The following is a 27,699-nucleotide window of genomic DNA, read 5'->3' as shown; positions in this document are numbered from 1 at the left end:
CTTTTTTATACTCAAAGAAAATCATCAGGAGCTTCCAAAAACCTACACTCAGAAAATGTTTGTGATAATCTAGTTTATCAGACCCCATAAAAGCTGAGTTCTTATTATGATGTCAAAAATAGAAATATCTTGAACGATTCTAATGGGCATTATTAGTCTTATGTATACAGAATGTGCAAGGAGAGGATAAAACTGAGGAGACAAGGGAAGTAGGTATTTCTGTGAGGTGTTTAGTGATCATGTGGGAGTCTTATGCCTAAAATTGTGTGTAATTTTTAATTTTTAATATATATTCATCTTTGCATAATGAAAGTCCAGGTCAAAATCCTTTATTTCTCCCTCCCCCTCTTTCTCCCTTCCTTCCTTCCTTATTCTTCTTTCCTTCCTTTCTTCCTTCCTTCCTTTCCTCCTCCTCCTCCTCCTCTTCCTCCTCCTCCTTCTTTCTCCTTCTCTCTCTCTCTCACACACACACATCCAGGGCTGTTGATGTGCCCCAGCCTTGGTTTTTGCAAGATGAATCCACTGCTCCCAGTGGCCTTTTTTCCCTTTCTATTTTATTTGATAGGAGAGACATGGAAAGGGGATGTGGAGATAGGTAGGGAGAGAGAAAGATATACACATGCAGGCCTGCTTCACCATTCTATGAAGCTTCCTCCTCCTCCCACCTGCAGGTGGAGAGCATGTGCTTAAACCTGGGTCCTCTCGCATGGTAACAGTATGTGTCCTCAACCAGCTGCGCCACAGCCAAACCTTCTATTATTATTTTTTTTCAGTGCAGTGTAAGACAACAGGGAGACAAACATAATGCTTATTCAGAACACTTTCATTCCTGGGGTTCTGAGGTCCCAGGTTTAACCTCCTGCACTACCATAAACCAGAAGTGATCTCTCTCTCTCTCTCTCTCTCTTTCTCTCTCATTAAAATAAAACATTAAAAATAATGCGGTGCTAGAGAATTAAGTTTCCCCAAATGTGCTATATCACTGCTGACTGGCATCCTTGGTCTAAGCTTTCTCAGTCTTTATTTTTAGTATAACAGGAGACACAACACCATTCCTGGAGCGCTCCCTGGCTCCACCACCAGTGTTCCCATAGACTCATGCATGGAAAGTGTCCTTTACCTCGAGAGCTCTCTCCTGGACTGATTATTTTCTTATTCAAATTTTTATTTTAGAATCTGTCTCAACCACCCTCAAGGAATTGCTACACTCATGAAGCTGGCAGGAGAGATACGGAGGCTTCTAAAAATATAGAAACATGATGCTTCTCTTTTATTTTTCTATTAAATTCACATAAGCCAGAGATAACTTAAGTGGATTTTTGTATGAAATCAAATAATCTTCCCTGTAGCTCTTAACAAGAAAATATGACTCTCTGTTTTCTGTGTTGGCCTTAGCGACAGTATGACTCTCTTGCTTGTTCAATCTCAACATCCCTGATCTTGAATATTCTGCCTTCTTTCCTTTGGCTTCTGCAGCTAATTACCTGGGAAGTCCTCTACTGTGTCAGTTAACATTTGCTCATCTGGTCGACTTGCTTCCAACATCATTACGTCCTGTAGAAAGTGCTTCTGAGAACCAAGACCAGTTGGCCTTTCCTTTATATTTCTATAATGCTTTGTGGATACCCATTTTATCACTGCAATTGCTACTTTTTATTATAACTGTTACCAGAAATGTCTTCTTAGGGAAGTAGCTATCATATTTCTCGCACATGATAGAATAATAATCACACTATCGGAAACCAATGAAATAACAATTTCTAGGGAGGTGAAACCCAGAGTGTCATATTTTTAAAGTGTTTTAAAAAATATTTTTATTTATTAATTAATAGAGAAATTTAGAGGGAAGGTGATAAGGAGAGAGAGAGAGAGAGAGGAAGAGAAAGAAAGAGACAGACTGTCTCAACACTAGTGAAGTTGTCCCCTGCAGGTGTGGACTGGGAGTTTGAAGCCAGGTCCTTGAGCATTGTAACATGTTCACTTAACCAGGTGTGCCACCACATGGTTCCCAGATTGAAGTCTATCTAAAAGCAACTTATCAGAAAACACTCTTTTTTTCACTTCTCAAATACAATACGCATAAAATTCATGGGGGATCTTGTTGAAATGGTCATTCTAATTCCAGAGATCTCTGGCAGGGCCCAGGAACCTCTATTTCTAACATGCTTGACATATCAATCAGCTGAAAAGTGTCCCTTTCCCCCCCAGAAGGTCATGTAACTTAGGGAAAAAAACCATCTTCTTTTCCTATGTCTGTATCTTAAGTCCCCTTCCCTAACTCTCTGTGTCAGAATTTCTGTTTTAATTGTACTGGTCACAGGACATGGTGCTATGCAATGTAGTACTATGACAGGAAGAGCAGGAAGGCTGTGCTGCACTTGCTTGTGCTTTAGTTAGTTAACTTTGTCGCCAGGGTTATCACTGTGGCTTGGTGCCTGAATGATTACTCCACTATTCCTGGAGGCCCCATACATTTTTTTCTTTTCTTTTTTTCTGATAGATACAGAGAAAAATAGGGTGAAAGAGAGGAGAGAGAAAAACAAAAATAAAACAAACAAACAAACAACACCCCCCCCCAAAAAAAAAAAAAAACAAGACACTTGAAGCACCATTCCACTGCTCAGGAAGCTTCCCCCTTGCAGATGGGCAACTGTGGGCTTGAACCTGGCTCTTTGCTCATGGTAATGTGTATGGTCTACTGGATGCACCACCACCTAGCCCTTGCTTTAACATTAAAGGGTGATCTTGCCCCTCCACCTCATTGTGACTTCAGTCTCTAGACTCTCTTCTCTGTTGTTCCTTAGATGCTCATGGAGTTCTGTTTCTTGTGTGCATTGGTTGGGACTTCATCACTCCGTGTGGATTTTTTCCCCCAGATAAATAAAAATAAAAAGACTGAGACACAGAATGATAGACACCACAGCATGGTATCTTCCCCAAGTGTGTTAGGGGTCAGGCTTGAACTTGGGTGGTGTGCAGGCAAAGTGGGCACCTTCCCAGGTGAGTTATATTGCTAGCCCAGGGACTCTGTCTTCTTTCTCCAGTCTTTCCACACTCATTCTCACTATATTTTGGCATCATCATCATCATCATCATCACTGCCATCCTTATAAATTTTTCCCTAAATAACTGGAATCAATGAATGCAAATGCAAATATAAATAGATGTTGCTTTAAACATTTTTTTGCTCTATTTTATTTTTTTATTTTCCTTATATTTAGGTAGAACAGAAAGAAATTGAGAAAGGAGGGGAAATAGAAAGGGAGAGAGACAAATACATCTGCAGCACTGCTTCACCACTTGTGATGCTTGCCCTTTGCAGGTGGGGATCAGAGGCTTGAATCTGTGTCTTTGCACACGGTAACATGTGCTCAACCAAGCGGAGCCTCTGCCCAGTTCCTAAATAGATGTTTCTAATGTACTTTGTTTTAAGTGCCATTTGCTTATATGTTTGCATTTTATCCAGTTAAAACTTCTATGTGTTACATGTACAGTGCAATATTTTCAGTATTTGGCCCCAAGAATAGGCCCAATGTAATACTGAGTTAGAATAATTACATGAAGATTGCATTTACCTTTGTCCGCCTTCATATGCCAGCCTACCTACAGCCCTACATTGCCAGAGTAAAAACACTGAAGCACATTATAGTGCAGCTGGGAACTGGGACACTAGGAACTATTTTAAATTTTCCAGGAAAATGTTTAGCAACACTTGGGTTCAGTTCAGACACCTTGTGAATTACTAGCTCAAGGTAGTTCACAGTTTCAACAGTAGGTGGGGCTACATTCCTTTCGATGTCATGTTTATGAAGGCAAGGTTTGCCCTTTGTCTTTTGAGTACAAGTACACCGAAAAATGTGGACATGTAAATGAAAGGGTGATTTTCTGAAAAGTTGTGCAATGCACAATACCTACACACATTTCTTAGCAAGTGACTGTGATTATTAAGAATAAAATTAGAAGGGAAAACACAAAGCAGAATTTGGACTGGAGTTAGTGTATTTCGGGAAAGTAAAAGACTTTAGGGTGGGTGGAGGGTTCAGGTCCTGGAAGACAGAGAAGGACCTAGGAGGGTTTGAATTGTTATGTGGAAAACTGAGAAATGTTATACATGTACAAACAACTGTATTTTATTTTACGTTGACTGTAATGTGCGCACCACCACACGGTCCCTTTACGTTGACTGTAAACCATTAATTCCCCAGTAAAGAATTATTTTTTTAAAGAATACAGTTTTTTTTTCTTTTACTTTTTACCTTTTGCCATCTGGTTATCAAGGGGGCTTGGTGCCTGCACTATGAATACACCACTGCAGGCAGCCTTTATTTATTTATTTTTCTTTTTGATATGAACAGAGAGAAATTGAGGGGGAAGGTGAAGATAGAGATGGAAAGAGACAGAGACATCTACAGCACGTGTAAAGATTTCCCCCTGCAGGTAGGGACCAGGGGGGGTCTGAATGTGGGTCTTTGCACACTATAAAGTGATGCGTACACTTTACCTGGTGCAGAACTGTCTGGCTACAAACTATCATTTTTCCCCTGTCAATTGATGGGTATTCTTTTTGTTATTTATCTGTTAGATTATAGTTACTAAATTGTCTGATCTAACTAATATATGGAATTGCTAGATTAAAAAAAATATATATTTAAAAAAATTTTTTCCTCCCTTTTGTTGCCCTTGTTTTATTGTTGTGGTAGTTATTACTGTTGTAGTTATTGATGTCGTCATTGTTGGATAGGACAGAGAGAAATGGAGAAAGGAGGGGAAGACAGAGAGGGGGAGAGAAAGATAGATACCTGCAGACCTGCTTCACCGCCCGTGAAGTGATTCTCCTGCAGGTGAGAAGCTGGAGGCTCTAACTGGGATCCTTATGCTGGCCCTTGCACTATGAGCCACGTGTGCTTAACCCACTGCGCTGCCGCCCGACTCCCCTAAAAATACATATATATATATTTTTAATGAAAGTGAGGCAGAGAGAGGAAGAGAGAAAGAGAAAGAGAGAAGAGCACTGGACACCTAGAACACCTATGGTTTATGGTAGTGCTAGGGATTGAACGTGAGGCCTTAGAGCACCAGGTGTGAATGTCTTTTGCATAACCATTATACTGTCTCCCTGGCCCCTGTTAGATATTTCTTTTAATTGGAGAGCTCTGTGAACAATTTTATGGATATCTCCACAACTCTGTGAGCTGAGAAATTTCTGGAGCCTCTTCTTTTGTCTTCCCTCTGCTCCCTGCAAGGTAATTTGACCTTTTGCTCATCTGCTTGTTGCCACATGTGGAACAAGCCTTTACAATTCATTTTTTAAGTTTTCGGTTAACTTGCATTATCATCTAAATCTTATGTCTATTACTAAAATGTAACTTTTAAGATGGATTTGGGGAAATGCTATATAAATAGTACAAGAATCTCTCTTGCACACATCTGATGTGGGAGAGCCAGCAAGGATGACAACTTTAATTACTGCCCTTGACTTTTTTTTCTCCTTGCTGACATCTTTTGAAGTCATAACTTCAAGTTGGTGAGTGAGAGGCACTGTGAGGGTGAACTCAGGGAACCTCTCTAGATGCCAATAAAAATAGTAAAAACCTAATGATTAGAGCTGAATTGGTGATTGTGAAAGGATTCTGCCTGCATCCTTTATATTTTCCGCCCACTGAGAGCACCCTTAATCCTTTCATTTTACATTTGCCATGATATAAAAATCAATATTTCACTTCAGTGCATTATGGATAGAGTTAGCATTGTGTAAAATGAATTTTTTTAAGAATGTGGAAATTTTTTATTTTTCAATTGTTCTTAATTTATTTCATATTAATGAGAAAGAGATTCAAAGGCACACCAAGAAAGACCAGAGCACTGCTTAGCCCTGGCATATAGTGGTGCTGAGGATTGAACTTGGGACCTCAAGTATTCAGGCATGCATGTCTTTTGCACAATTATTAGACTGTCTCTTTAGCCCCAAGGAAATGTTTTTTCACCAATAATAGTGCTCCTACAATATGCTAGGCTCTACTTCCTATCTCACTTAGAGTGTACCACCACTTCAGGAGGGTTAGCATAGCTGCACACATTTTTTTTAGATGAAGACATGAAAGCCCAGAAAGGTTAATAACCTGCCCTGGGCCACACAACTGGTGCTGGCAGCCTAGCAAAGCAGCCTCTGATCTGCTTGAGTCCACAGCTAGAACCATCTTCCTGTGGCAACATCACTTTTCACAATTAAGATCCTGAAACTGATTCTTCTGCGGGTTTTGCCCATTGATGCTTCTCAGTATCCTGAAATATCCTGGTCCTTCTTTAAAAATAACAAGAAAAACATGGTCTTTTTCATGCCAAGTGGTAAATAATGATGACGATAATAATAGTAGGGAGGGTGTAGACTGATCATTTGGACAAAGAACTTTGTAACCTAGTCTATGGCACTAATGTCATCTGTCTTGCAGAAAGGGCTCTAAAGATGAAAAGATTTTTATTAGTTTTTTTTTTTACAACCATTACAAATTTAGGGTTGTTCAAACTTCACAAAGGAAGTGGAATGAAGTATAAGTCAGTGGACTGTCTTTCTTTTTTTTTGTTTTTAGATTTTTAAAAAGATTTTATTGGGAGTCGGGCTGTAGCGCAGCGGGTTAAGCGCAGGTGGCACAAAGCACAAGGACCGGCATAAGGATCCCGGTTCGAACCCCGGCTCCCCACCTGCAGGGGAGTCGCTTCACAGGCGGTGAAGCAGGTCTGCAGGTGTCTATCTTTCTCTCCTCCTCTCTGTCTTCCCCTCCTCTCTCCATTTCTCTCTGTCCTATCCAACAACGACAACAACAATAATAACTACAACAATAAAACAACAAGGGCAACAAAAGGGAATAAATAAATAAAATAAAATAAAATAAAAAGATTTTATTTGTTTATTAATGAGAAAGATAGGAGAAGAGAAAAAATCAGACATCACTCTGGCACATGTGCTGCCGGGGATCAAATTCAGTCCAAAGCTTTATCACTGCGCCACCTCCCGGAGCACATGAACTGTGGTCTAAGGCAGCCACATGGCGCATCAATTTCACAGCAAGTCCAAGGCAAGACCCAAGGGGATCTGTGTTGATGTCCACCCCTTCATTGAATACTTCCTCTCCTGCTTTATTCCACATAAATAATTCACCTTATTGGAACTGTGCCTGGTTACCACAATCCTTGTCTTAGCTGGCTTTCCTTCATTCACACTGGTAAATACTTAAAGAGCATATTTGAGCATGGTTATTGAGGGAGATCTGATCCTATACCCAAGGTGAACTTGCAAGCCCTCTGAATCTACAACATTCACATGCTAGCTCTGATGTCCTAGTGCAGCTGTTTTTAAGAATCAATGATGAATACATCTGGCCGTCTCTTTGTAGACTCATCTCCAGTTTGTCTGAAGGATGTGTAGCAATTTTCATTCTTATCAATATCTGAATTTGAAATAAAAAATCAGAGCCTGCAAAGAACAAGCCTGTGGCCTCTCTCCACTTACCCTCCCCCCCCGCCAAAAGATACCTTTGTGCAGTATGCAGATATTCTGCAACAAGAATGTTGCTGGTGATAAAACTCCAGTGAAACTCATAATGACAGTATAACCAAGCTGCTTCCTGACTCAGCTGGAGGAATCGACAAGAACAGTATGAGAAGCGATGCCTCATCACTCTACTTCATGGAGTCAATAAAATGGTCAGATGATATTTGAAAGAAGCATCTTTAAAGAATCATCCCCTCCCCCCCTCTTCAAACTTTCCCACAGTCAAACTCAAGCATTTGAAACACCTGGAGCTTCCCAATTATTTTAGATGAAACCAAACAACAGCAATAGCATGAATGCCCCAGATCTAAGGTTGTGAGGACAAGGAGCTCCATTTGGCCAGAGAATGAGAGTACCATGGCAAGGAGCAGTGGCAAGAAAGTGTTAACTTAAACCTGACCAAAGGACTGAAGTTCAGAACATTGCTTTCTGCAGGAGAATAAAAGGAACCCTTCCTTTCCTTACAGCTTAATCGCTCCATTCCTATTTTTAATACCTCCTCCTTTATAGAATAGCTGGACCACATTTTCCCAGCTAAAGTAAAAATTAAAGGATTTATGATAATCCTATGCGGATGGCTGTGGGCGTTTCATTTTCAATGGGAGCATTTTCCTTTCTTTGTTGCAGTGCTAACATTTCTCAGCTTCTTGCTACAGCCTTCTTCCCGAAACTACTCAAGTGAAAAAAAAAAAAAAAAGCAACAATTCTTATGGTACTGGGGGAATCACTCATATCCTCCCTGTCTATTTAGTCACTTCTTCAGAATGTCAAAGGGTCCAGTAGAATCCTACCTTGCCCACATACTGATAATCGGATCCTGTGTATTCCTCCAAGAGAAAGAACTGATTCCACATCCAGCTCCTTTTCGAACGGCTCAGCTCATTTTTGCTGTTTCCAGAGGGCTCCAGAGCCCTTTTTCTTGTTGGGAAACCACTAGTCCTCTGAGGTAATGGAGCTGAGAAAGTTGAGTAGGGTTGACCAATCCAAAAGAGTAGCAAGAAGTATCGGTAAGTTCTCATTCTGATGCCACAGATCAGTCTCTGGGGAGCAGGTGTCCTTTCCTTCAAATCCCTTTTATTTTCACTGCACGGTATCCAACCTCATTCCTTCTTTCTTCCTTAATGTTCTTTGCTTGGCTCTCAGAGGATATCTGGAAAGAATAATAACATATCAGGCATTTTTAGAGATGCTTAAAATTCAGTGTTAGAGCGAATCAGCTCCAGAAAAAAAGAGGACAGAAATTTGAATAGCAAAACAAAAGTTAAGTTGGCTATCAGCTTAGAAATGAGGGAAACAGAGTCTTTTGGCTGTGCTGAGTGTAAGACTAAGGAGGAAGTTGCTCCCCCCTTTCTTCCTTGCATATTGTTTTAGCATCCTATTTTAAGTAATAGCGTTGCTGGAGGTCAACATGCCAGAGTGAATTATTTCACTACTCTCTTACCTCTGAGTACAGGGACTGAGATCTAGTTGGAAGTACAAGTGTGTGGTGCTTCTAAATATATATATTTATATTCCTCATGAACAAGTTTAGGGCACAGAATACTATGGACAATTGCAATCCTGTTCAAAGAAGTTTGACTAGACTGTGTCAAGTACCTGTGATGAGCAAGCATAAGTAAAGGCCAAATCTGCTCTGCAGACGCTTGGCTATAGAAATATGCCTTGGTACACTTGTCTGGGCCAAAGAAGGTTGGAAAAGAACAAGTGCCTTGTCTTCAGAATGTAAATTATTAGTATATGGACATTTTAGAAGCGAACAAAGAATGCTGATAAATCTACATTGAATCCAAGTTTCCAAACTTGGCCGGGGAACAAACTTTCCTCATATGACCTATTAGCCTTACAGGATGGGTTCTAGAATTTGTATTTTTTTTAGATGTACTTATTTCTTTAGACTTTGCTTAGGTGTTTTATTTATTTATTTAGTGGGATGGTGAAAACTTGAGAAAGGAAGGGGAGATCTGGAGAGTGAAAGAGAGACACCTGCAATACTGCTTGTGAAGCTTCCCTCATGCTTGTGGGGATCAGAGGCTTGAACCTAGGTCCTTGCCCCTGATAAGGAGTGCACTCAGCCAGGTGCACCACTGCCCAGACCTCAAGAATTTGTATTTAATTGGCTAGAAAAATCATACAGGCTTCTTTAGTGAATTGTGGACTTTTTTCTTAATCTCCAAATTTTAGTTGTACTGTAAGCTATTGAACATACATGCTAAAATTGGCCAGTCTATATGGAATTTTCACAGGTACATCAAAATCTCGAAATAATGGTGAAGACAGTCACTGCAGGGTCTTCAGACAAATCAGCTCTTATACTTATGGCTAATCATTTCTCACAACAAATCTTACTCTTCAAGAACACAACCTGGCATTGAAATATCCTCAGACCAGATTCCAACATCTGTGAAGATGCTGCAACCCCTTTCCTATTGTTGGGAGCCATAATGACACTGCACATCACGCCCCTAAGATGGCACCGGCCACGTGGTGGCTAAACCAGTAAAGTGGTAAACAACTTTGTGGAAGTTGGATGATCCAACTTCACAGACTGCGTGTTGTACACGTGAACTGTTTTATGATTGGTAGAAGGCTGCATGATCTATGAATGCTGTATGCTTGCTTAATGCCCATTGACTGACTATGTAACAGTAAAAGGTACTTAACGTGGCCATAAGAAGGAAATAAAGGAAATTGAGGAAGAAGACTGGTGTCTGTGTCGTTGTTGCGGGCCGACAGCAACACCTATGATATGTCATTAAAGTAACACATGTTTTTACCTTCATAATAAACTCATCTACATTTCTTAGGGGTGGGGAAGAACCCACCAAATTACAACCTATTCTTCCTCTTACCCTCTGATGTTGGAAAAATATTATTATTATTTTCACTAGAGTATTGCTCAGATCTGGCTTATGGTGATGTTGGGGACTGAATCTGGGACTCAGAACCTCAAAGTCTCTTTGCATAACCATTATGCTATCTACCTAGTTGGTGAAAAAAAATCTTCCTGAATAATACTAATAAATCTCTGCCATAAAACAGAGAAAGAAAATCAAAGGTGTGTGTGTGTGTGTGTGTGTGTGTGTTTCTCCAGGGTTATCGCTGTGGCTCAGTGCCTGTACTACGAATCCACTGCTTCTGGTGGCGGTTTTTTCCATTTTATTGGATAGGACAGAGAGAATGAGGGTTGGGGGAGGGAGATAGAGAGGATAGAGAGGGAGCAAGAAAGATAGACATCTGCAGACCTGCTTCACTGCTCCTGAAACAGACCCCTGAAGGTGGGGAGAGGGGGTTCGAACCTGGATTCTATGCAGGTACACTTAACTTGGTGCACTATGGCTGGTCCCCCAAGGCATTTTGTAATAAAGAATATAATAGCAGTTGAGCTGATATAGCCACCTACAAAGCGCTGGTAAAGATGTGTATTTGAGGTAATCTGATCAGACTGTTAAATCTCTTGTGTCAGAAAAGATTTGTTCACCTGTGTCTTATCATTCTACCTGCGACCTTTTCAACCCCAGTAATGAGGAATGATTACTACCTAACACGTGGACCGGTGAAAGCTTTCTCTTGGCACAGGAGTGAAATATTTCATGGTGTTCAGCATTTTAAGACCTTTATTCCATTATTATGCATCTTTTTGACAGCAGGCTGGGAGGGGGTGTGGAAACTGAAAAATCCACAGGTGAGTAAATTAGTACTGTGACAATTTGTCATGCTGGAAAAATGCTAGCAATGGTATAATTGTCATCATGTGGCCTAGGTTCAGGTGTGGAATGAGTGGTGATCAATTAGGTGGGGGTGCCTGCCTGTCTTCTAGATGGTGTGGAGAGAGGGTGCTGAGAGAGCATATGGAAAATAAGCCCTCCAAAGACATGGCTTCACTTTTAGCAGGAGAGATTACACTAAGGATGATCCCATGGAAATTACATTTTTCTTAATTTCCTCTTTTCTCCATTATTTGCATAGACAAATCCTGCAGTGAGGAATTACATGTCTACTGCTTCACTCTATATGTGCCCCATGGTGCTGGCAGGGGAGAGAGGAAGGCAGAGAATAGAAGTGTCAACTCTTTCATAAGGCAGACTCCTAAAGGCCATTTGAAAGAAAAATCGGTCCCCCTGGGTGTTGTGTGCAAACTCTGCAAGCTGTTGCCACTTGAATATTAAATATTAGTTCTTGTTAATATCACAGTTACCCAAATGTCAAGTGTTTGAATTTTTTTTTCTTTGTTGGTAATGAACTTTTAAAGTGGCACAAGTTTAAGGAACATTTCTGAGTGTACTAGAGACTATAATCTTGATGTATAACCTGACTCCTTTATGACTTGCTAGGGTGTGTCTTCGTTAAAAATTCAGTATGCAAACTTATTATAATTCCTGTTACTTTATAGAGCCTTAGATTTTCTTTCTTATTCTTTTTTTGTGAATCCTCTAGTGAAAAATATTGCCAACTGTTGGCTATGTAGCATCAATTTTTCTCTGTTCTGAAACCCAGAGGAACTTTTATTATTATTATTATTTAAATAAATTGGGGACTCATCAGAACATTAGAAATGAATCTACTTTATAATCCAGCAATTCTTACCCTAGGGATTTTTCTAAATGAAACAAAGACACGTATCTGAAAAGACAGATGCAGATCCATGTTTAGAGCTGCACAGTTTATTAGAACCCAAACTTGGAAGCAATCCAGATACCCAATGACAAATGAGTGGCTAAGAAAGTTGTGGTATATATTCACAATGGAATATTATGCAGATGTTAAAATGATGAAGCCATCTCCTTTGCCACATCTTGGACAGAACTTGAAGGTATCATGTTGAGTGAGATAAGCGAGACAGAGAATGTCAAATACCAAACGATCTCACTTGTAGGTGAAACCTAACAAGCAAAGACAATAAGGAAAAATATTGATCAAATGGGAAACTTGGACTGGGTATGATATGTATTGTACCAAATCAAAGAACTCTGGGAAGGGGGAGAAAGTGATGGGGTGGAGGACATCTGGGGTCTGTCGTATGATGATGGAAAAGGACCTAAGCTGGGGGCGAGTGTCCTGCAGACATATATTATGGGGAGATGAGAGGTTGTACCTATGTGTCAACAGTTGTATTGTAAACCATTACCTCCATAATAACATGGAAAAAAAGAATTTCATTTATTTCTTATTAGTTTACAATACTATAGAAATTCAGGAGCACAGTTTCATATCTCTTACCCCACTCATCATCAAAATTCCAGTGCTATCACATCACTACTTTTTTTCCCTGCCACCAAAGTTCTCTCTGGGGAATTGCACATGCACAAATCCATTATGCTTCAAAGACTCTTTGTTTTCTATTCTTTATATTATTAAAATAGAGTGTGGGAGATAGAAGCGGAGAGGAGAGGAGAGAGATAGATAGATAGATAGATAGAGAGAGAGAGAGAGAGAGAGAGAGAGGGAAAGAGGAGCATTGCTCCACTGCTCATAAAACTTCTATTCTCTGCAGGTGCTTCTATATGGTGATGGGGGCAGGGGCAGCTCTATCAGCTCTATGATCCACCAGGTGAGTTATACCCTGGCTCCTGCACTTACAGTTTCTGAATAGGCAAGATTTCATAGGGATTAAGATGGTCAATGCTTGAGTCATCTGCCTGATTTTGAATTGGCTTCTCACCTTTTGTTTGTGCTAGTTTGAGAAAATTACTTAATCTCATTGTAACTTAGGTTCTTCTGTAAATGAGCTAACTATAGTGGTCACCTCATAGGGCATTAGAATTAAATAGGTCGAGGTTCCCGGAAGATGGTGGACTGAGAAGCTGCTAGTGGCTTGAGCTCTGACCACATCTTCTGGAAACAGTAGGATTTTCTGCCTTTACTAGGCCAGTCAATAAGGGGTCCTAGCGGTGACACCAAGGAGGTGACTAACTTAATTGGGTTAAAAAATAGAGTAGAAAAAAAGGGAAAATTTTTTTCTTTTAAATTATTAATCACAAAGCACACCTCCTCCCCCTTTCCCCCCCATAACCAGTCCCTGGGGACCAGCTACTAGCAGGCTCCCCTGCTGAGCTTCTTTCTTTACCAAGATTACTGTCCCACCAGGGAGTATCATTCATTCTAAGTCCAGTCCCTTCTGAAACCTCTGGCCTTTTTTCTTTCTAAGTAGCCACCCGCCCCACCCCACTGTGCATAGCTAATTAAATAATTAAAAATAAATAAATAAAAAACTCTTTCCTTTCACCGCTCTTTTATTACTGTTCTTTTTCTTATCTTTTTCTTTTTTTCTCTCTCTTTCTTTTTTTTTCTTTTTCTCATTCTTGTCATCCTTTCTTCCTTAATCCTACAGCTTCCAAAGCCACAGGACCCATCCCCCACACCACCAAACAGTGTGCTTTTTTGAATTCACCAATACACATTTGGGAATTTTGGGGGAAGAATTCTGACTCAGAGTGGACTCTCATTGCGAGTATCTTTGCTCAACTTCCCTTCCTCCTTTAGCTACCCCTAGAATATACAGTAAATAGTAGATTTGCATAACTGTCTATTTCAGCTATCCTTGTCTAGTCCTGAGGTTTTTTTTTTTTTATTTTATTTTTCTTTCTATTTCTTAACAATCAGCTGCCTCTGATCATAAGGTTTGAGGTAATCTGGGACAGGGTTCTTTTTTACCTTGCTCTATTTTATTATTAATATTATATAAAGGCATATATCTTCCCCCCCCTTTAGGTTGATCAGAATTAACTCTTAGGGTATCATTCATTGCTAGGATAGTGGGCATCTTATCTATTGTGGGAGGAACTTGTCTCGATACTCCTACCTCCTCTACATACTCCCCCCTTCCTCCTCCTCCTAGCTAATTAAAAAAATTAAATTAAATTAAATTAAAAATAAAGTAATAAAAAAACCTTTCCTTTCACTGCTCTTTAACTACAGCTCTTTTTCTTATCTTTTCTCTCTTCTCTCTCTTGTTTATTTTTTCTCTCTCTCTTTTTTTAATCTTGTCATACTTCTTCCTTCCTTCTTCATTGCCTTTCTGAACTTGTGAATTATTTTGGGGAAGAAATCTGACTCAGAGTGGACTCTATGTGTGTATCTCTGCTCTACTTCCCTCTCCCCTCTTGTTACCCCTAGACTATACAGTGGATAGTAGATTCGCATAAATGTCTATTCTTGCTATCCCTTTTTTCTTTTCTCTTTCTTCTTCACTGGGATTTGGTTACTATTTTTTCATGGACTGGAGAAATTGTTTGGCTAACTGGTAGTGATTAAACTGATTCAATACTTGCTTCAGTTGCTACTGTAATTTCTGAGGTTGGTGAATGCAATTGTCATAAAAGTATTTAGTACAGTGTTGCTTGTACTCAAGACACAACAAATGAGGAACAACAGAGCATAAAAAAAGAAACACATAAATCAAAAAAATGGGTAGATCAAAAACAAATAATACTGCTACTCCAATGAATGAAGACAATAGCCCAGAAGAAACCACAAATCAGCCAGAAGGAACCATAGATAAAATAGTATGCAAGCAATAATAAACTTATTAATCACAGAAATGAAAACAACATTGGAGGAAAGGAATGGCAGTATTAGGGAAACAACAGTTGAGACCCCCAAGGAAAATACTGATTATCTTGAGGCAATCAGAGAACTGAAAGCTGAAATAGCTGTAATGAAGAAAGAAGCTGAGGCAAGGGAAAGCAGACTAACAGAAGCAGAAAACAGAATTAGTCAGACAGAGGATGAGTTAGAGAAAACAAAGAAAGAGGTGAAAGAGCTTAAAAAGAGATTGAGAGACACTGAAAACAACAACAGAGACATATGGGATGATCTCAAAAGAAGTAACATTCATATAATTGGCCTGCCAGAGGAAGAAAGAGAGGAAGGGGTAGCAAACATTCTAGAGGAAATAATAGAAGAAAACTTCCCATATCTGAATAACAGAAAGGACATCAAGGTTCAAGAGGCCCAGAGAGTGCCAAACAGAATCAACCCAGACCTGAAGACATCAAGACACATCATAGTCACAATGAGAAGAAGTAAGGATAAAGGATCCTAAAGGCTGAAAGAGAGAAACAAAAAGTCACATACAGGGGAAAACCCATAAGACTATCTGCAGACTTCTCCACTCAAACTCTAAAAGCCAGTAGAGAATGGCAAGATATCTATCGAGCCCTGAATGACAAAGGGTTTCAACCAAGGATAATATATCCTGCTAGACTTTCATTCAAACAAGATGGAGGGATCAAAACCTTCTTAGACAAACAACAATTAAAGGAGGCAACCATCATGAAACCGGCCCTGAAAGAGGTTCTAGAAGACCTCTTATAAACAAGAACATCACTATAATACTTGCAATATATATCAGAGCAAACAAAAAAAAATTTTTTTAACAATGGCACTACAATACATTAAATCCATAATATCAATAAATGTCAATGGCTTAAACTCACCCATCAAAAGGCACAGGTTGGGGGGATGGATCAGAAAACATAACCCAACCATATGCTGCTTGCAAGAATCCCATCTGTCACAACAAGATAAACAGACTTAAAATGAAAGGATGGAAAACTCTCATACAGGCTAATGGACCACAAAAAAGGGCAGGAACAACCACTCTCAATCAGACATGATAGATTTTAAATTAAATAAAGTAATAAAAGATAGGCAAGGACACTTCATAATGATTAGAGGATCAATCAGCCAAGAAGCCTTAACAATCATTAACATCTATGCACCCAATGAGGGACCATCTAAATACGTCAAGCACTTACTGAAAGAATTTCAAAAATACATCAATAGTAATACAATAATAGTGGGAGACTTCAATACCCCACTCTCACACATAGACAGATCAACAAAGCAGAGTACCAACAAAGATACAAGAGAATCGAATGAAGAGATTGACAGACTAGACCTCTTGGACATTTTCAGAGTCCTTCACCCCAAAAAACTGGAATAAACCTTCTTTTCAAATCCACATAACACATACTCAAGGATAGACCACATGTTAGGCCACAAAGACAGCATCAATAAATTCAAGAACATCGAAATCATCCCAAGTATCTTCTCAGACCACAGTGGAGTAAAACTAACATTTAACAACAAACAGAAAATTATTAAAAGTCACAGAATTTGGAAACTAAACAACATACTCCATAAGAACCATTGTGTCAGAGATTCACTCAAGCAGGAAATTCAAATGTTCCTGGAAACAAATGAAAATGAAGACACAACCTATCAAAATATAAGGGACACAGCTAAAGCAGTACTGAGAGGGAAACTTATAGCCATACAATCATATATTAAACACCAAGAAAAAGCTCAAATGAACGACCTTACTGCACACCTCAAGGACTTAGAGGAAGAGGAACAAAGGAACCCTAAAGCAACGAGAAGGACAGAAATCACTAAAATTAGAGCAGAAATAAACAACATCGAAACTAAAAGAACCATACAAAAGATCAATGAAGCCAAATGTTGGTTCTTTGAAAGATTAAACAAAATTGACAAACCCCTAGCCAGACTCACCAAACAAAAAAGAGAGAAGACTCAAATTAATAGAACTGTAAATGATGGAGGAGATATCACAACTGACACCACAGCAATCCAGAGAATCCTGCGAAACTTCTATAAAGAACTATACGCCACCAAGCTAGAGAATCTGGAAGAAATGGAACAATTCCTAGAAACCTATGCCCTTCCAAAATTGAAACAAGAAGAACTACAAAATCTAAATGCACCAATCACACACAAAGAAATTGAAACCGTTATTAAGAACCTCCCCAACAACAAAAGTCCTGGACCAGATGGCTTCACAAACGAATTCTACAAAACTTTCAGGAAACAGTTAGTACCCATACTTCTTAAGCTTTTTCATAAGATTAAAGAACCAAGAATACTCCCTTTCACCTTCTATGAAGCCAACATCACCCTGATACCAAAAGCTGATAGGGACACAACAAAAAAGGAAAACTACAGAACAATATCTCTGATGAACATAGATGCCAAAATATTAAACAAGATCTTGGCCAACTGGATACAGCAGCATATCAAAAAGATTGTTCATCACGACCAAGTGGGATTCATCCCAGGAATGCAAGGCTGGTTCAACATCCGTAAGTCAATCAATGTCATTCACCACATCAATAAAAGCAAAGTCAAAAACCACATGATTCTCTCAATAGATGCAGAGAAAGCCTTTGACAAAATCCAACACTCATTCATGCTCAAAACTCTACAAAATATGGGAATAGACGGGAAATTCCTGAAGATAGTGGAGTCTATATATAGCAAACCTACAGCCAACATCATATTCAATGGACAGAATCTGAAAGCATTCCCCCTCAGATCGGGGACTAGACAGGGCTGTCCACTGTCACCGTTACTCTTCAACATAGTATTGGAAGTTCTTGCCATAGCAATCAGGCAAGAGAAATCAAAGGAATACAGAATGGAAGGGAAGAAGTCAAGCTCTCACTATTTGCAGATGATATGATAGTATACATAGAAGGACCTAAAGAATCCAGCAGAAAATTACTGGAAGTTATTAGGCAATATAGCAAGGTATCAGGCTACAACATCAATGTACAAAAATCATTGGCATTTCTTTATGCAAACACTAAATCTGAAGAAGAGGACATCCAGAAATCACTCCCATCTACTGTCTCAGCAACATCAATCAAATACCTAGGAATAAAGTTGACCAAATAAGTGAAAGACTTATATACTGAATACTATGAGGTGCTACTCAAAGAAATAGAAACTGATACCAAGAAAAGGAAAGATATCCCATGCTCATGGATTGGAAGAATAAATATCATCAAAATGAATATTCTCCCCAGAGCCATATACAAATTTAATGCAATACCCATCAAAGTCCCACCAAGCTTCTTTAAGAAAATAGAACAAACACTACAATCATTTATCTGGAACCTGAAAACACCTAGAATTGCCAAAACCATCTTGAGGAAAAGAAACAGAAATGGAGGCATCACACTCCCAGACCTTAAACTATATTATAAAGCCATCATCATCAAAACAGCATGGTACTGGAACAAAAATAGGCACACAGACCAGTGGAACAGAATTGAAAGCCCAGAAATAAATCCCCACACCTATGGACATCTAATCATTGATAAGGGGGCCCAAAGGATTAAATGGAAAAAGGAGGCTCTCTTCAATAAATGGTGCTGGGAAAACTGGGTTGTAACCTGCAGAAGAATGAAATTGAACCACTTTATCTCACGAGAATAAAAAATCCACTCCAAATGGATCAAAGACCTAGATGTAAGACCAGAAACTATCAAATACTTAGAGGAAAACATTGGTAAAACACTTTCCCACCTACACCTCAAGGACATCTTTGATGAATCAAACCCAATTGCAAGGAAGACCGAAGCAGAAACAAACCAGTGGGACTACATCAAATTGAAAAGCTTCTGCACATCCAAAGAAACTATTAAACAAACAGAGAGACCCCTCACAGAATGGGAGAAGATCTTCACATGCCTTACATCAGACAAGAAACTAATCACCAAAATATATAGAGAGCTCAGCAAACTTAGCACCAAAAAAGCAAATGACCCCATCCAAAAATGGGTAGAGGATATGAACAAAACATTCACTACAGAGGAGATCCAAAAGGCTAACAAACATATGAAAAACTGCTCTAGGTCACTGATTGTCAGAGAAATGCAAATTAAGTCAACACTAAGATACCACCTTACTCCTGTAAGAATGGCATACATCAAAAAGGAAAGCAGCAACAAATGCTGGAGAGGATGTGGGGACAGAGGAACCCTTTTACATTGCTGGTGGGAATGTAAATTGGTACAGCCTCTGTGGAGAGCAGTCTGGAAAACTCTCAGAAGGCTAGACATGGACCTTCCATATGATCCAGTAATTCCTCTCCTGGGGTTATACCCCAAGGACTCCATAACACCCAACCAAAAAGAGGTGTGTACTCCTATGTTCATAGCAGCACAATTCATAATAGCTAAAACCTGGAAGCAACTCAGGTGCCTAACAACAGATGAGTGGCTGAGAAAGCTGTGGTACATATACACAATGGAATACTATACAGCTATCAAGAACAATGAACCCACCTTCTCTGATCCATCTTGGACAGAGCTAGAAGGAATTATGTTAAGTCAGCTAAATCAGAAAGATAAAGATGAGTATGGGATGATCCCACTCATCAACAGAAGTTGAGTAAGAAGATCTGTAAGGGAAACTAAAAGCAGGACCTGACCAAATTGTAAATAGGGCACCAAAGGAAAAACCCTGTGGTGAGGGGTAGACATGCAGCTTCCTGGGACAGTGGGGGGTGGGAGTGGGTGGGAGGGATGGGTCACAGTCTTTTGGTGGTGGGAATGGTGTTTATGTACACTCCTAGTAAAATGTTGTCATATAAATCACTAGTTAATCAATATGAGAGGAGGAAAATTAATTGTATGTCTTGAAGTTTTTTAAAACATAAACTGAATCTTTTTAATATATAGGCTGTGTAATTGATATGCAGACTCTCTCAAAAGCCTAGACCAAGTAGATCAGAAGCAACCAATAGTATAGCCATATACAAGATACTGGATACTGTACAGCAAACCCCAACAAAAGGACTTTTCAAAGTTAACCCAATTACCAAATAATGTGATGATAACATTAACTATCGATTGTCTTTTTGAACCCTAAGACAGCAGGAACCTCACATCTTCCCCAAAGAGCCTCTACTTCCCCCAGTCCTGGAACCCTTGGATAGGGCCCACTTTCCCATATGCCTCTCCCAATCCATACCAAATAAAATTGCATCTGCCGATCACAACCTAACCAACACAACGATTGCCACCTCAACATGCTTCACTTCTGATTGTGTCCTTCATCTTCATTACTCGGGTGAGACCTTTCCTTTCATAGTATACTTTAATTCCATCTCAGGTGGTTCACTTTCTAAGCAAAGTCCCAAAACCTAGATTTACACCAGTTTCTGTGGGAGAGAGCATATGTTCACATGTATCCATAAACTACTGCAAAATATAAACCTGAAAGCAGAAGTACACTAGAATTTTCAGTGAGTATCCCCTTAACACTTCCTCTCCACTATTCCAAGCTTTGGGTCCACGATTGCTCAACAATTTGTTTAGCTTCGTATGTTAACTCTCTTTTCAGTCACCAGGTTCCAGATGTCATCAGGATCCAGGCCAGGCTTCCCTGGACTGAAGACCCCACCAATGTGTCCTGGAGCTCAGCTTCCCCAGAGACCCACCCTACTAGGGAAAGAGAGAGGCAGACTGGGAGTATGGACCGACCAGTCAACGTCCATGTTCAGCGGGGAAGCAATTACAGAAGCCAGACCTTCCACCTTCTACAACCCACAATGACCCTGGATTCATCCTCCCAGAGGGATAGAGAGTGGGAAAGCTATCAGGGGAGGGGGTGGGATATGGAGATTGGGTGGCGGGAATTGTGTGGAGTTGTACCCCTCCTACCCTATGGTTTTGTTAATTAATCCTTTCTTAAATAAAAAAGAAAAAAAAGACTTAAATAGGTCTGGGGAGATAACTTATTAGTTATGCAAAAAAAGACTTTTATGCCTGATGCTTCAAGGTTTCAGGTTCGATACCAGCACTACTATAAACCAGAGAGCTAAGCAGTGCTTTGGTGTCCCCCTCTTTCTCTCTCTTTTGCCTCCAGTTTTATTGCTGGGGCTTGGTGCCAGCCCTACAAATACACTCCTCCTGGTGGCCATTTTTTCCATTTTATTGGATAGGACAGAGAGAAATTGAGGGGGAGGGGAAGACAGAGAGGAAGAGAGAAAGATAGACACCTGCAGACCTGCTTCACTGCTTATGAAACATCCTCTCGCAGGTGGGAAGCCAGGGCTCAAACTGGAATCCCTACGCTGGTCCTTGTGCTTGGTGCCATGTGCACTTAACCCACTGCACTGCCTAGCCTCTGTTCTCTCTATCTCTCCAGCTGTATCTTTCTTTTTGAACCTCTCTGTCTCACTAAAATAAAATAAAATAAAATAAAATATTTTTTGAAAATAAATTGGGATCAAGATGGTGGCTCACCTGGTTAAGTGCACAGGTCACCATATCCAAGAACCCAGGTCCAAGCCCTCTCTCCCCACCTGTAGAATGGAAGCTTCATGAGTGAAGGAGTGCTGCAGGTGTCTCTTTTGCTCTCTCCCTTTCTATGTCCCTTGACCCTCTCAAATCCTTTCTGTATTATCAAATAAAAAGGAAGAGGGAAAGACAAGTAAAAAAGGGATATAAGAAGTAGTGGTTTCATCATGCAGGTGTTGAGCTCTAGCAATAACCTTGGTGGCAATTAAAACAAATCATTACATGCAAAGCACTTAAAATAAGGCTTGACTTAGTGAGATAACTACTATGTATTTAAGTTATTAACTGATTACTGCTACTTACACTGCATGTATAGTATCTATGCTGTCATATGGAGTAAAATATCTAACTCTAAATAAGTTAATCTATGCTAGAATAGAGGTAGGACCACAAACAACAAAAGAAGCAAACGTATAGGAAGAGGGAGGGCATAAAGGACAGAGACCAATGTTGGTGAACCAGGGCCAACTCTCAAAGGCTTAGACAATAGAACAGAATTCTAAAATCTCAATCTTTGTCTCACTTTCAGTAGAAACTGAAGGGAAAGTGTTGGGTGGGATGAGTCAGGAAAAGAGATGAATACTGGATGACTTCATATGTGGGTGGAACTTGGGAGACAAAGTCTGAAAGGGAGAACATAGGATGAAACGTGGGCAGTGGGTGGAATGGGACTCAGGAAAAAATGGAATAGGGGATTAGAGTAGTGGGGGTTTAGGGATTTTTAAATATATATTTATTTAAAAACCAACTCTTTTAACTTCATTTATTTATTTTATTTGATTGCACAGAGAGAAATGTAGAGGGAAGGAGGTTAGAGAGGGAAAGAGAAACAGACGTAACTGCAGCACTGCTTTATTACTTTGAAGCTTTCCCCCTGAAGGTGAGGACTGAGGGCTTGAATTCTGGTCCTTTTGCACTGTAATGTGTGCACTTAACCAGATATGTCAGTCACCACCCAGCCCCTTGAGTTTAGGGTTCTTTTGCTTTTGCTTTTATGGTTATCACCAGAGTTTGGTGCCTGCACTAGGAATTCACTGCTCCTGGTGGCCATTTTTTCAATTTTGTTTGGACAGAACACAGAAAAATTGAGAGATGAGGGGGAGATAGAAAGGGAGAAAAAGAGATAAACACCTGCAGACCTGCTTCACCACTTGTGAAGTGATCCTCCTGCAGGTGGGGAGCAGGGACTGAAACCAGGATTCTAGCGCAGGTCCTTGTGCTTAGTATTCTGCTTAACCCAGTGTGCCACTGCCTGGCCCCTAGGGTTCTTGATGGGAACAAGAGTGTTTAGCAGATACCTGTTATGCAGAACTGGAAATCATACACATGAATAGATAAATGAGCCACAATTCATTAACCCTCTCCTTCCCAATAGATGGAAAAAAATCTACAAAAGTTAGCATCATATCCTTTTAGGCTTAAACACTTTTGTATTGTTCAAAAAGCATTTCTAACTCTACTAAAATTGAAGTAAAATAAATAGAATCAGTGCAACTTATTGTTTTCTTTGGTGTGAACTTCAATGGAAGATTCTACAGAGAAGTCTGTCAGGAAATCATGCTTTGTCCCTACTGCTTGTGAGAAGAAAAATATGTACAGACAAAGGAGGAGGAACTCAGTCATAGACTTTCACTGCCCTTTCCATTTTGTTTGGTAAAATTTTTTAAAAGTCAGTAGCAGCAGCTGCATCTCTCTCTTCTCCTCATTCAACTAAGAATAACAAAGAAGATCAGATGAGAACACAATAAGACAAGACTCGGAATACTTTGGGAACCCACCAAGTCACAGGTGAGTGCAAACACACGTGGCTCGTGGACAGAGGGGGCCTAAGGAGAGATTCCTGGGGCTGAAAACCCATATCTACTCAGGAGCAACTGGTTCAGCAGTTTGCCAATTAGGGTACCACCTCTAGTCTGAGTTTTATCAACAAACAAACTGCTGATGGGAGGGGAGGAGCCCCTAAGGCTCACCAAATGCAACTGTGAGTCTCCACTGCTACTGTCCCTTGGAGGCTGGAGCAGCAGGAGGCCCTGTGCTGACATAGTGGGGTAGAGATCTGATCAGGCAACTCAGGAAAAGATATACACTCTCAGTGGTCTGGAAGTGGGGTTGTATAGTGGCAGCCTTTCCACACTGTTCTCCCCATAAATTTTGAGACTCCTTGAATAATTAATTGCCTCAGGACCCTTGGAGCACAAACAGGATTTATTTAGAAACTCACAGGGCCAAAGAGTGCTTGGCTCTGATTGCTGTCAGAGAAGCCTAATTGGGCCTGTGGCTTTAAAACCTGGGGGCATAAGAGACTCTTTGCAGAACCACTGTGCTATCTCTCCCCCACCCTGCTTTATCTCTTGGTTAGGAGTGAGTAAGTTAAAACCTCTACTTATAGTTAAAAATTCCAAGGGCCTTGCAGTGACTAAAGAGTCATTGTTAAAGTGTTCCAGTCTCTTTGCTCTTATTCAGCTTTTGTAGTTCTTATTTTGTCTGACAAGGTTAGCTTTGGAGTGATTGGGGAATGTATAGGAGGCAGTTGAGGAGGGCATATAGGTCTAAGAAACTGTTTCAGTAGGTACTTTAAGGTGTCTTTTTAGTTGTTTCTATTTTCTTGCTTCATTTGTTGACTCACTGGAAATTATTGTGCATTTATATATTTTCCTCCAACTTATGGATACATGTACATACACCCTATCTCTTGGGCCCTGGTCTATATCTAGGTTTGAGGTTTTGTTAAGAAGTGCACCACTTGAAATGGAGTTAAGGAGTTCTATGAGCTAAGAAAGGTCTCACCAGAGTAATGAAGCTGAAGAGTTGACATTCTCTGCTTGACATCTCTGGACACAGTCTGAAGAGAAGCATGCTGAGGTGGTACTGGTCGCATTGATTAGGTTGGGATCAGCATATACAGTATCAGTTGGTATGAATTGAGAGAAGCATGCAAAAAAGTGGATCCCACCCTAGAGGTTCCAGGACTGGGAGATGTGTGGGCTTTATAGAGAAAGGGGAAGTTTTCTGCTGTCTTAAGAAGGCAATAGATAGTTATTGCTATCACCAAGTTATTTGGCAATTGGGTTAACCTTGAAAATCCCATTGTTAGGATTTGCTGTATCATACAAAACATCACTATAATTTATAACCATTTATACTATTTATATATAGTTGAATCTTATAAAGTAACACTACCATGACTCTTTAGTCACTACCAGGCCACCATATCACCTGGTGCCCTAGTCAGGGACCCCTAGGGTTCCCAGACATGATGGGCCTAGACCTATAACAGATCCCTCTCTACTGTCACTGGTCATCACCACCAGGAACAACATAATGGACCCCTTTGTGGGCCCCTATACAACCTTGCCTTCAATGTAGATCAATAATGATAGGTAATGTTCCATTCTCTGAAGGGAGGTTGAGCAACATACTCTACCTACTACCCAAGGAAGATGGGTCCTGAAATTAGTGCAGCCTGGAATGTTCCTAGCCCTGACAACAGAATGTGAGCTCAGACCTACAGGGATGCAGAAGTTACATAGGCTCCTGTATATGCTGAATATGGGCCCCAGATCAAACCAGTGGGTTTACATTTAACAATATTTATATGATTTTCCCATATTTGGGAGCTACTCTCTTCCATGATCCAGCTTTCTAGTCCTTTTCCAAACTATGACACCATGCCCCTAGATAATAACCTGGATCCACCTGCATATTAGCTGTCAGACTCAGGCAAAAAATAGTAAAGTCATGGGCCCTCTGGAATATACCTAAAAGAGACCTATTAGCTTTTTCCAAAACAGAGACCTAAAATCTTCACCTGCAATATTCTTGCCTTAAGGTTCATTAATAGTTGACTAACAATTTTTTCTTTTATATCTTAACTCTTTTTCAGTCACCAGGTTCCAGATCATACCATGGTGCCAACCCAACTTCCTTGTGCAGAGGACCCAACCATGTGTCCTGGAAGCCTGCCTTCCCAGATACCTGCCCTACTAGGGAAAGAGAGAGACAGGCTGGGAGTATAGATTTACCTGTCAATGCCCTTGTTCAGCAGAGAAGCAATTATAGAAGCCAGACCTTCTGAAGCTATCAAAAAAGGGGAATGGATATGGAGCTCTGGGGTTGGGCACTGTTTGGAAATGTACCCCTCTTATCCTATAGTCTTTTCAATATTTCCATTTTATAAAAAAAGAGGGGGGGAAGCCCGAGGGCTCCCACAGCCTACAGGGAAGATAAAGAACAAAAGAGGGTTTAACAGCCACCTTGCTTCACTTTAAGGACTGAGACAACATTGCGAAAACTGCTAATCTCTGTAACTGTGAACTCTTTAAGTACCTTACTTAGACACAGGTCAATCCAGGCAAGTGTGACCAGTAGATTGAATAGTACTGAGAGAGGGACCTCATAACACACCATATACAAGTGGTTAAACCAAGAAGAAACATTGGAGAAATGAACCAGGACAAAAGCCCAGATTAATACCCTTCAAAGGTTTCTGAGGATAAGATCCAAACACTAATTGAGTTAGTCACAGGAGTGAGGAAGGAGTTTGAAAGCAAGACCATCAGAAATGGGGAAACAGCAAATGAGACTCTGAAAGAAAACACTATTACCTCCAGGTAATTAGACAGCTAAAAGCTGAAGTAGCTGAGATCAGAGCACAACTAGATGAACAAGCTAATACAGTATCAGAACAGGGAGACAAAATAGCTGAGCTACAGAAAACAGCAGAGGGGAGAGAGAATAGAATAAGTGAGGCAGAAAACAGAATAAGCAAGATTGAGGATGAATTAGAGAAAATTTAGAAAGAAGTAAGAGAACTACAAAAGATTGAGAGCTACTGAAAACAACAAGAGACATATGGAATGACTTCAAAAGAAGTACTACATGCATCATTGACTTGCTAGTGGAAAAAAGGGGAGGAAAGAAGCATTCTTCAGGACATAATAGCTGAGAACTTCCTTACTCTAAACAACATAAAAGACATAAAGGTTCAAGAATCCCAGAGAGTCCCAAACAGAATTAACCCAGACCTAAAGATACTAAAACACATCATATTTAGAATAAAAAGGAATAAGGATAAAGAAAGGATCTTGAATGCTGCAAGAGAAAAACAAAGAGTCTCTTACACAGGAAACCCCATAAAATTAGCAGCAGATTTCTTCACACAAAGATTAAAGGCCAGAAGAGAATGGCAATATATATCAAATGTTCAATGAGAAAGGCTTTCAACCAAGACTACAATATACTGCTATACTTTCATTAAAACTAGATGGAGGCATAAAAACCTTCCCATACAAGCTATAGTTGAACCAAGCCTGGCCCCAAGAAGTTCTGAAATGTCTCATAAACAATCAAAGCATCATAAATATACCATCTATATATAATTTTAAAATAATGGCATTAAAATATTTTCATTTTTAATATCAATAAATGTCAATGGCCTGAATTCACCTATTAAAAGGCACAGAGTAGGAAGATGGAACAGAAAATACAACCCAACCATATGTTGTCTACAGGAATCTCACCACCTAACACAGACTCAAAGTGAAAGAATGGAAAACTATCATACAAGCCAGTGGCCCACAAAAATGGGCAGTAACAGCTATTCTCAATCTGACATGATGGAGCTCAAAGATATCATGTGAAGTCAGATAAGTCAGAAATAAAAGGATGAATATGGGATGATCTCAGTCACAGACAGAAGTTGAAAAACAAGACTAGAAGGGAAAACTCTAAGCAGAACTTGGACTAGAGTTGATGTATTGCACCAAAGTAAAAGACTCTGGAGTGGGGAGGGAGAGGGTTCAGGTCCAGAAACATAATGGTAGAGGAGGACCTACTTGGGCTTATATTGTAATGTGGAAATGTTATGCATGTACAAACTATTGTATTTCACTGTTGTCTATAAACCATTAATCCCCCAATCAAGAAATTAAAAAAAAAGTTTTTAAAAGTCATTGTTTATTACTCAGGTGGAAAAAATCAGAAGTAGAAGCAATGTAGTAATTTTACTCTTGGAAATATGAAAGCAGACAAACATACCTTGTA

The 27,699-nt window shown here is 39.9% G+C and overlaps 1 protein-coding gene across 1 annotated transcript in view; it reads right to left on the bottom strand.

Annotated features, from left to right (window-relative positions):
- The window catches only part of CDH6 (cadherin 6), a 199,659-nt gene that overhangs the window by 91,420 nt on the left and 80,540 nt on the right, over window positions 1-27,699 (bottom strand). The window contains exon 2 of the mRNA XM_060191189.1: window positions 8,341-8,699. Coding sequence (XP_060047172.1) covers window positions 8,341-8,568 — 228 coding nt within the window. The 5' untranslated portion in view covers window positions 8,569-8,699. The remainder of the gene's footprint in view (window positions 1-8,340; window positions 8,700-27,699) is intronic.

The sequence above is a fragment of the Erinaceus europaeus genome, chromosome 5 (genome assembly GCF_950295315.1).
Source record: "Erinaceus europaeus chromosome 5, mEriEur2.1, whole genome shotgun sequence".
In the NCBI taxonomy this organism is placed as follows: Eukaryota; Metazoa; Chordata; class Mammalia; order Eulipotyphla; family Erinaceidae; genus Erinaceus; species Erinaceus europaeus.
The sequence above is the reverse complement of the archived record's forward strand: the minus strand, read 5'-3'. Positions and strand labels throughout refer to the sequence as shown.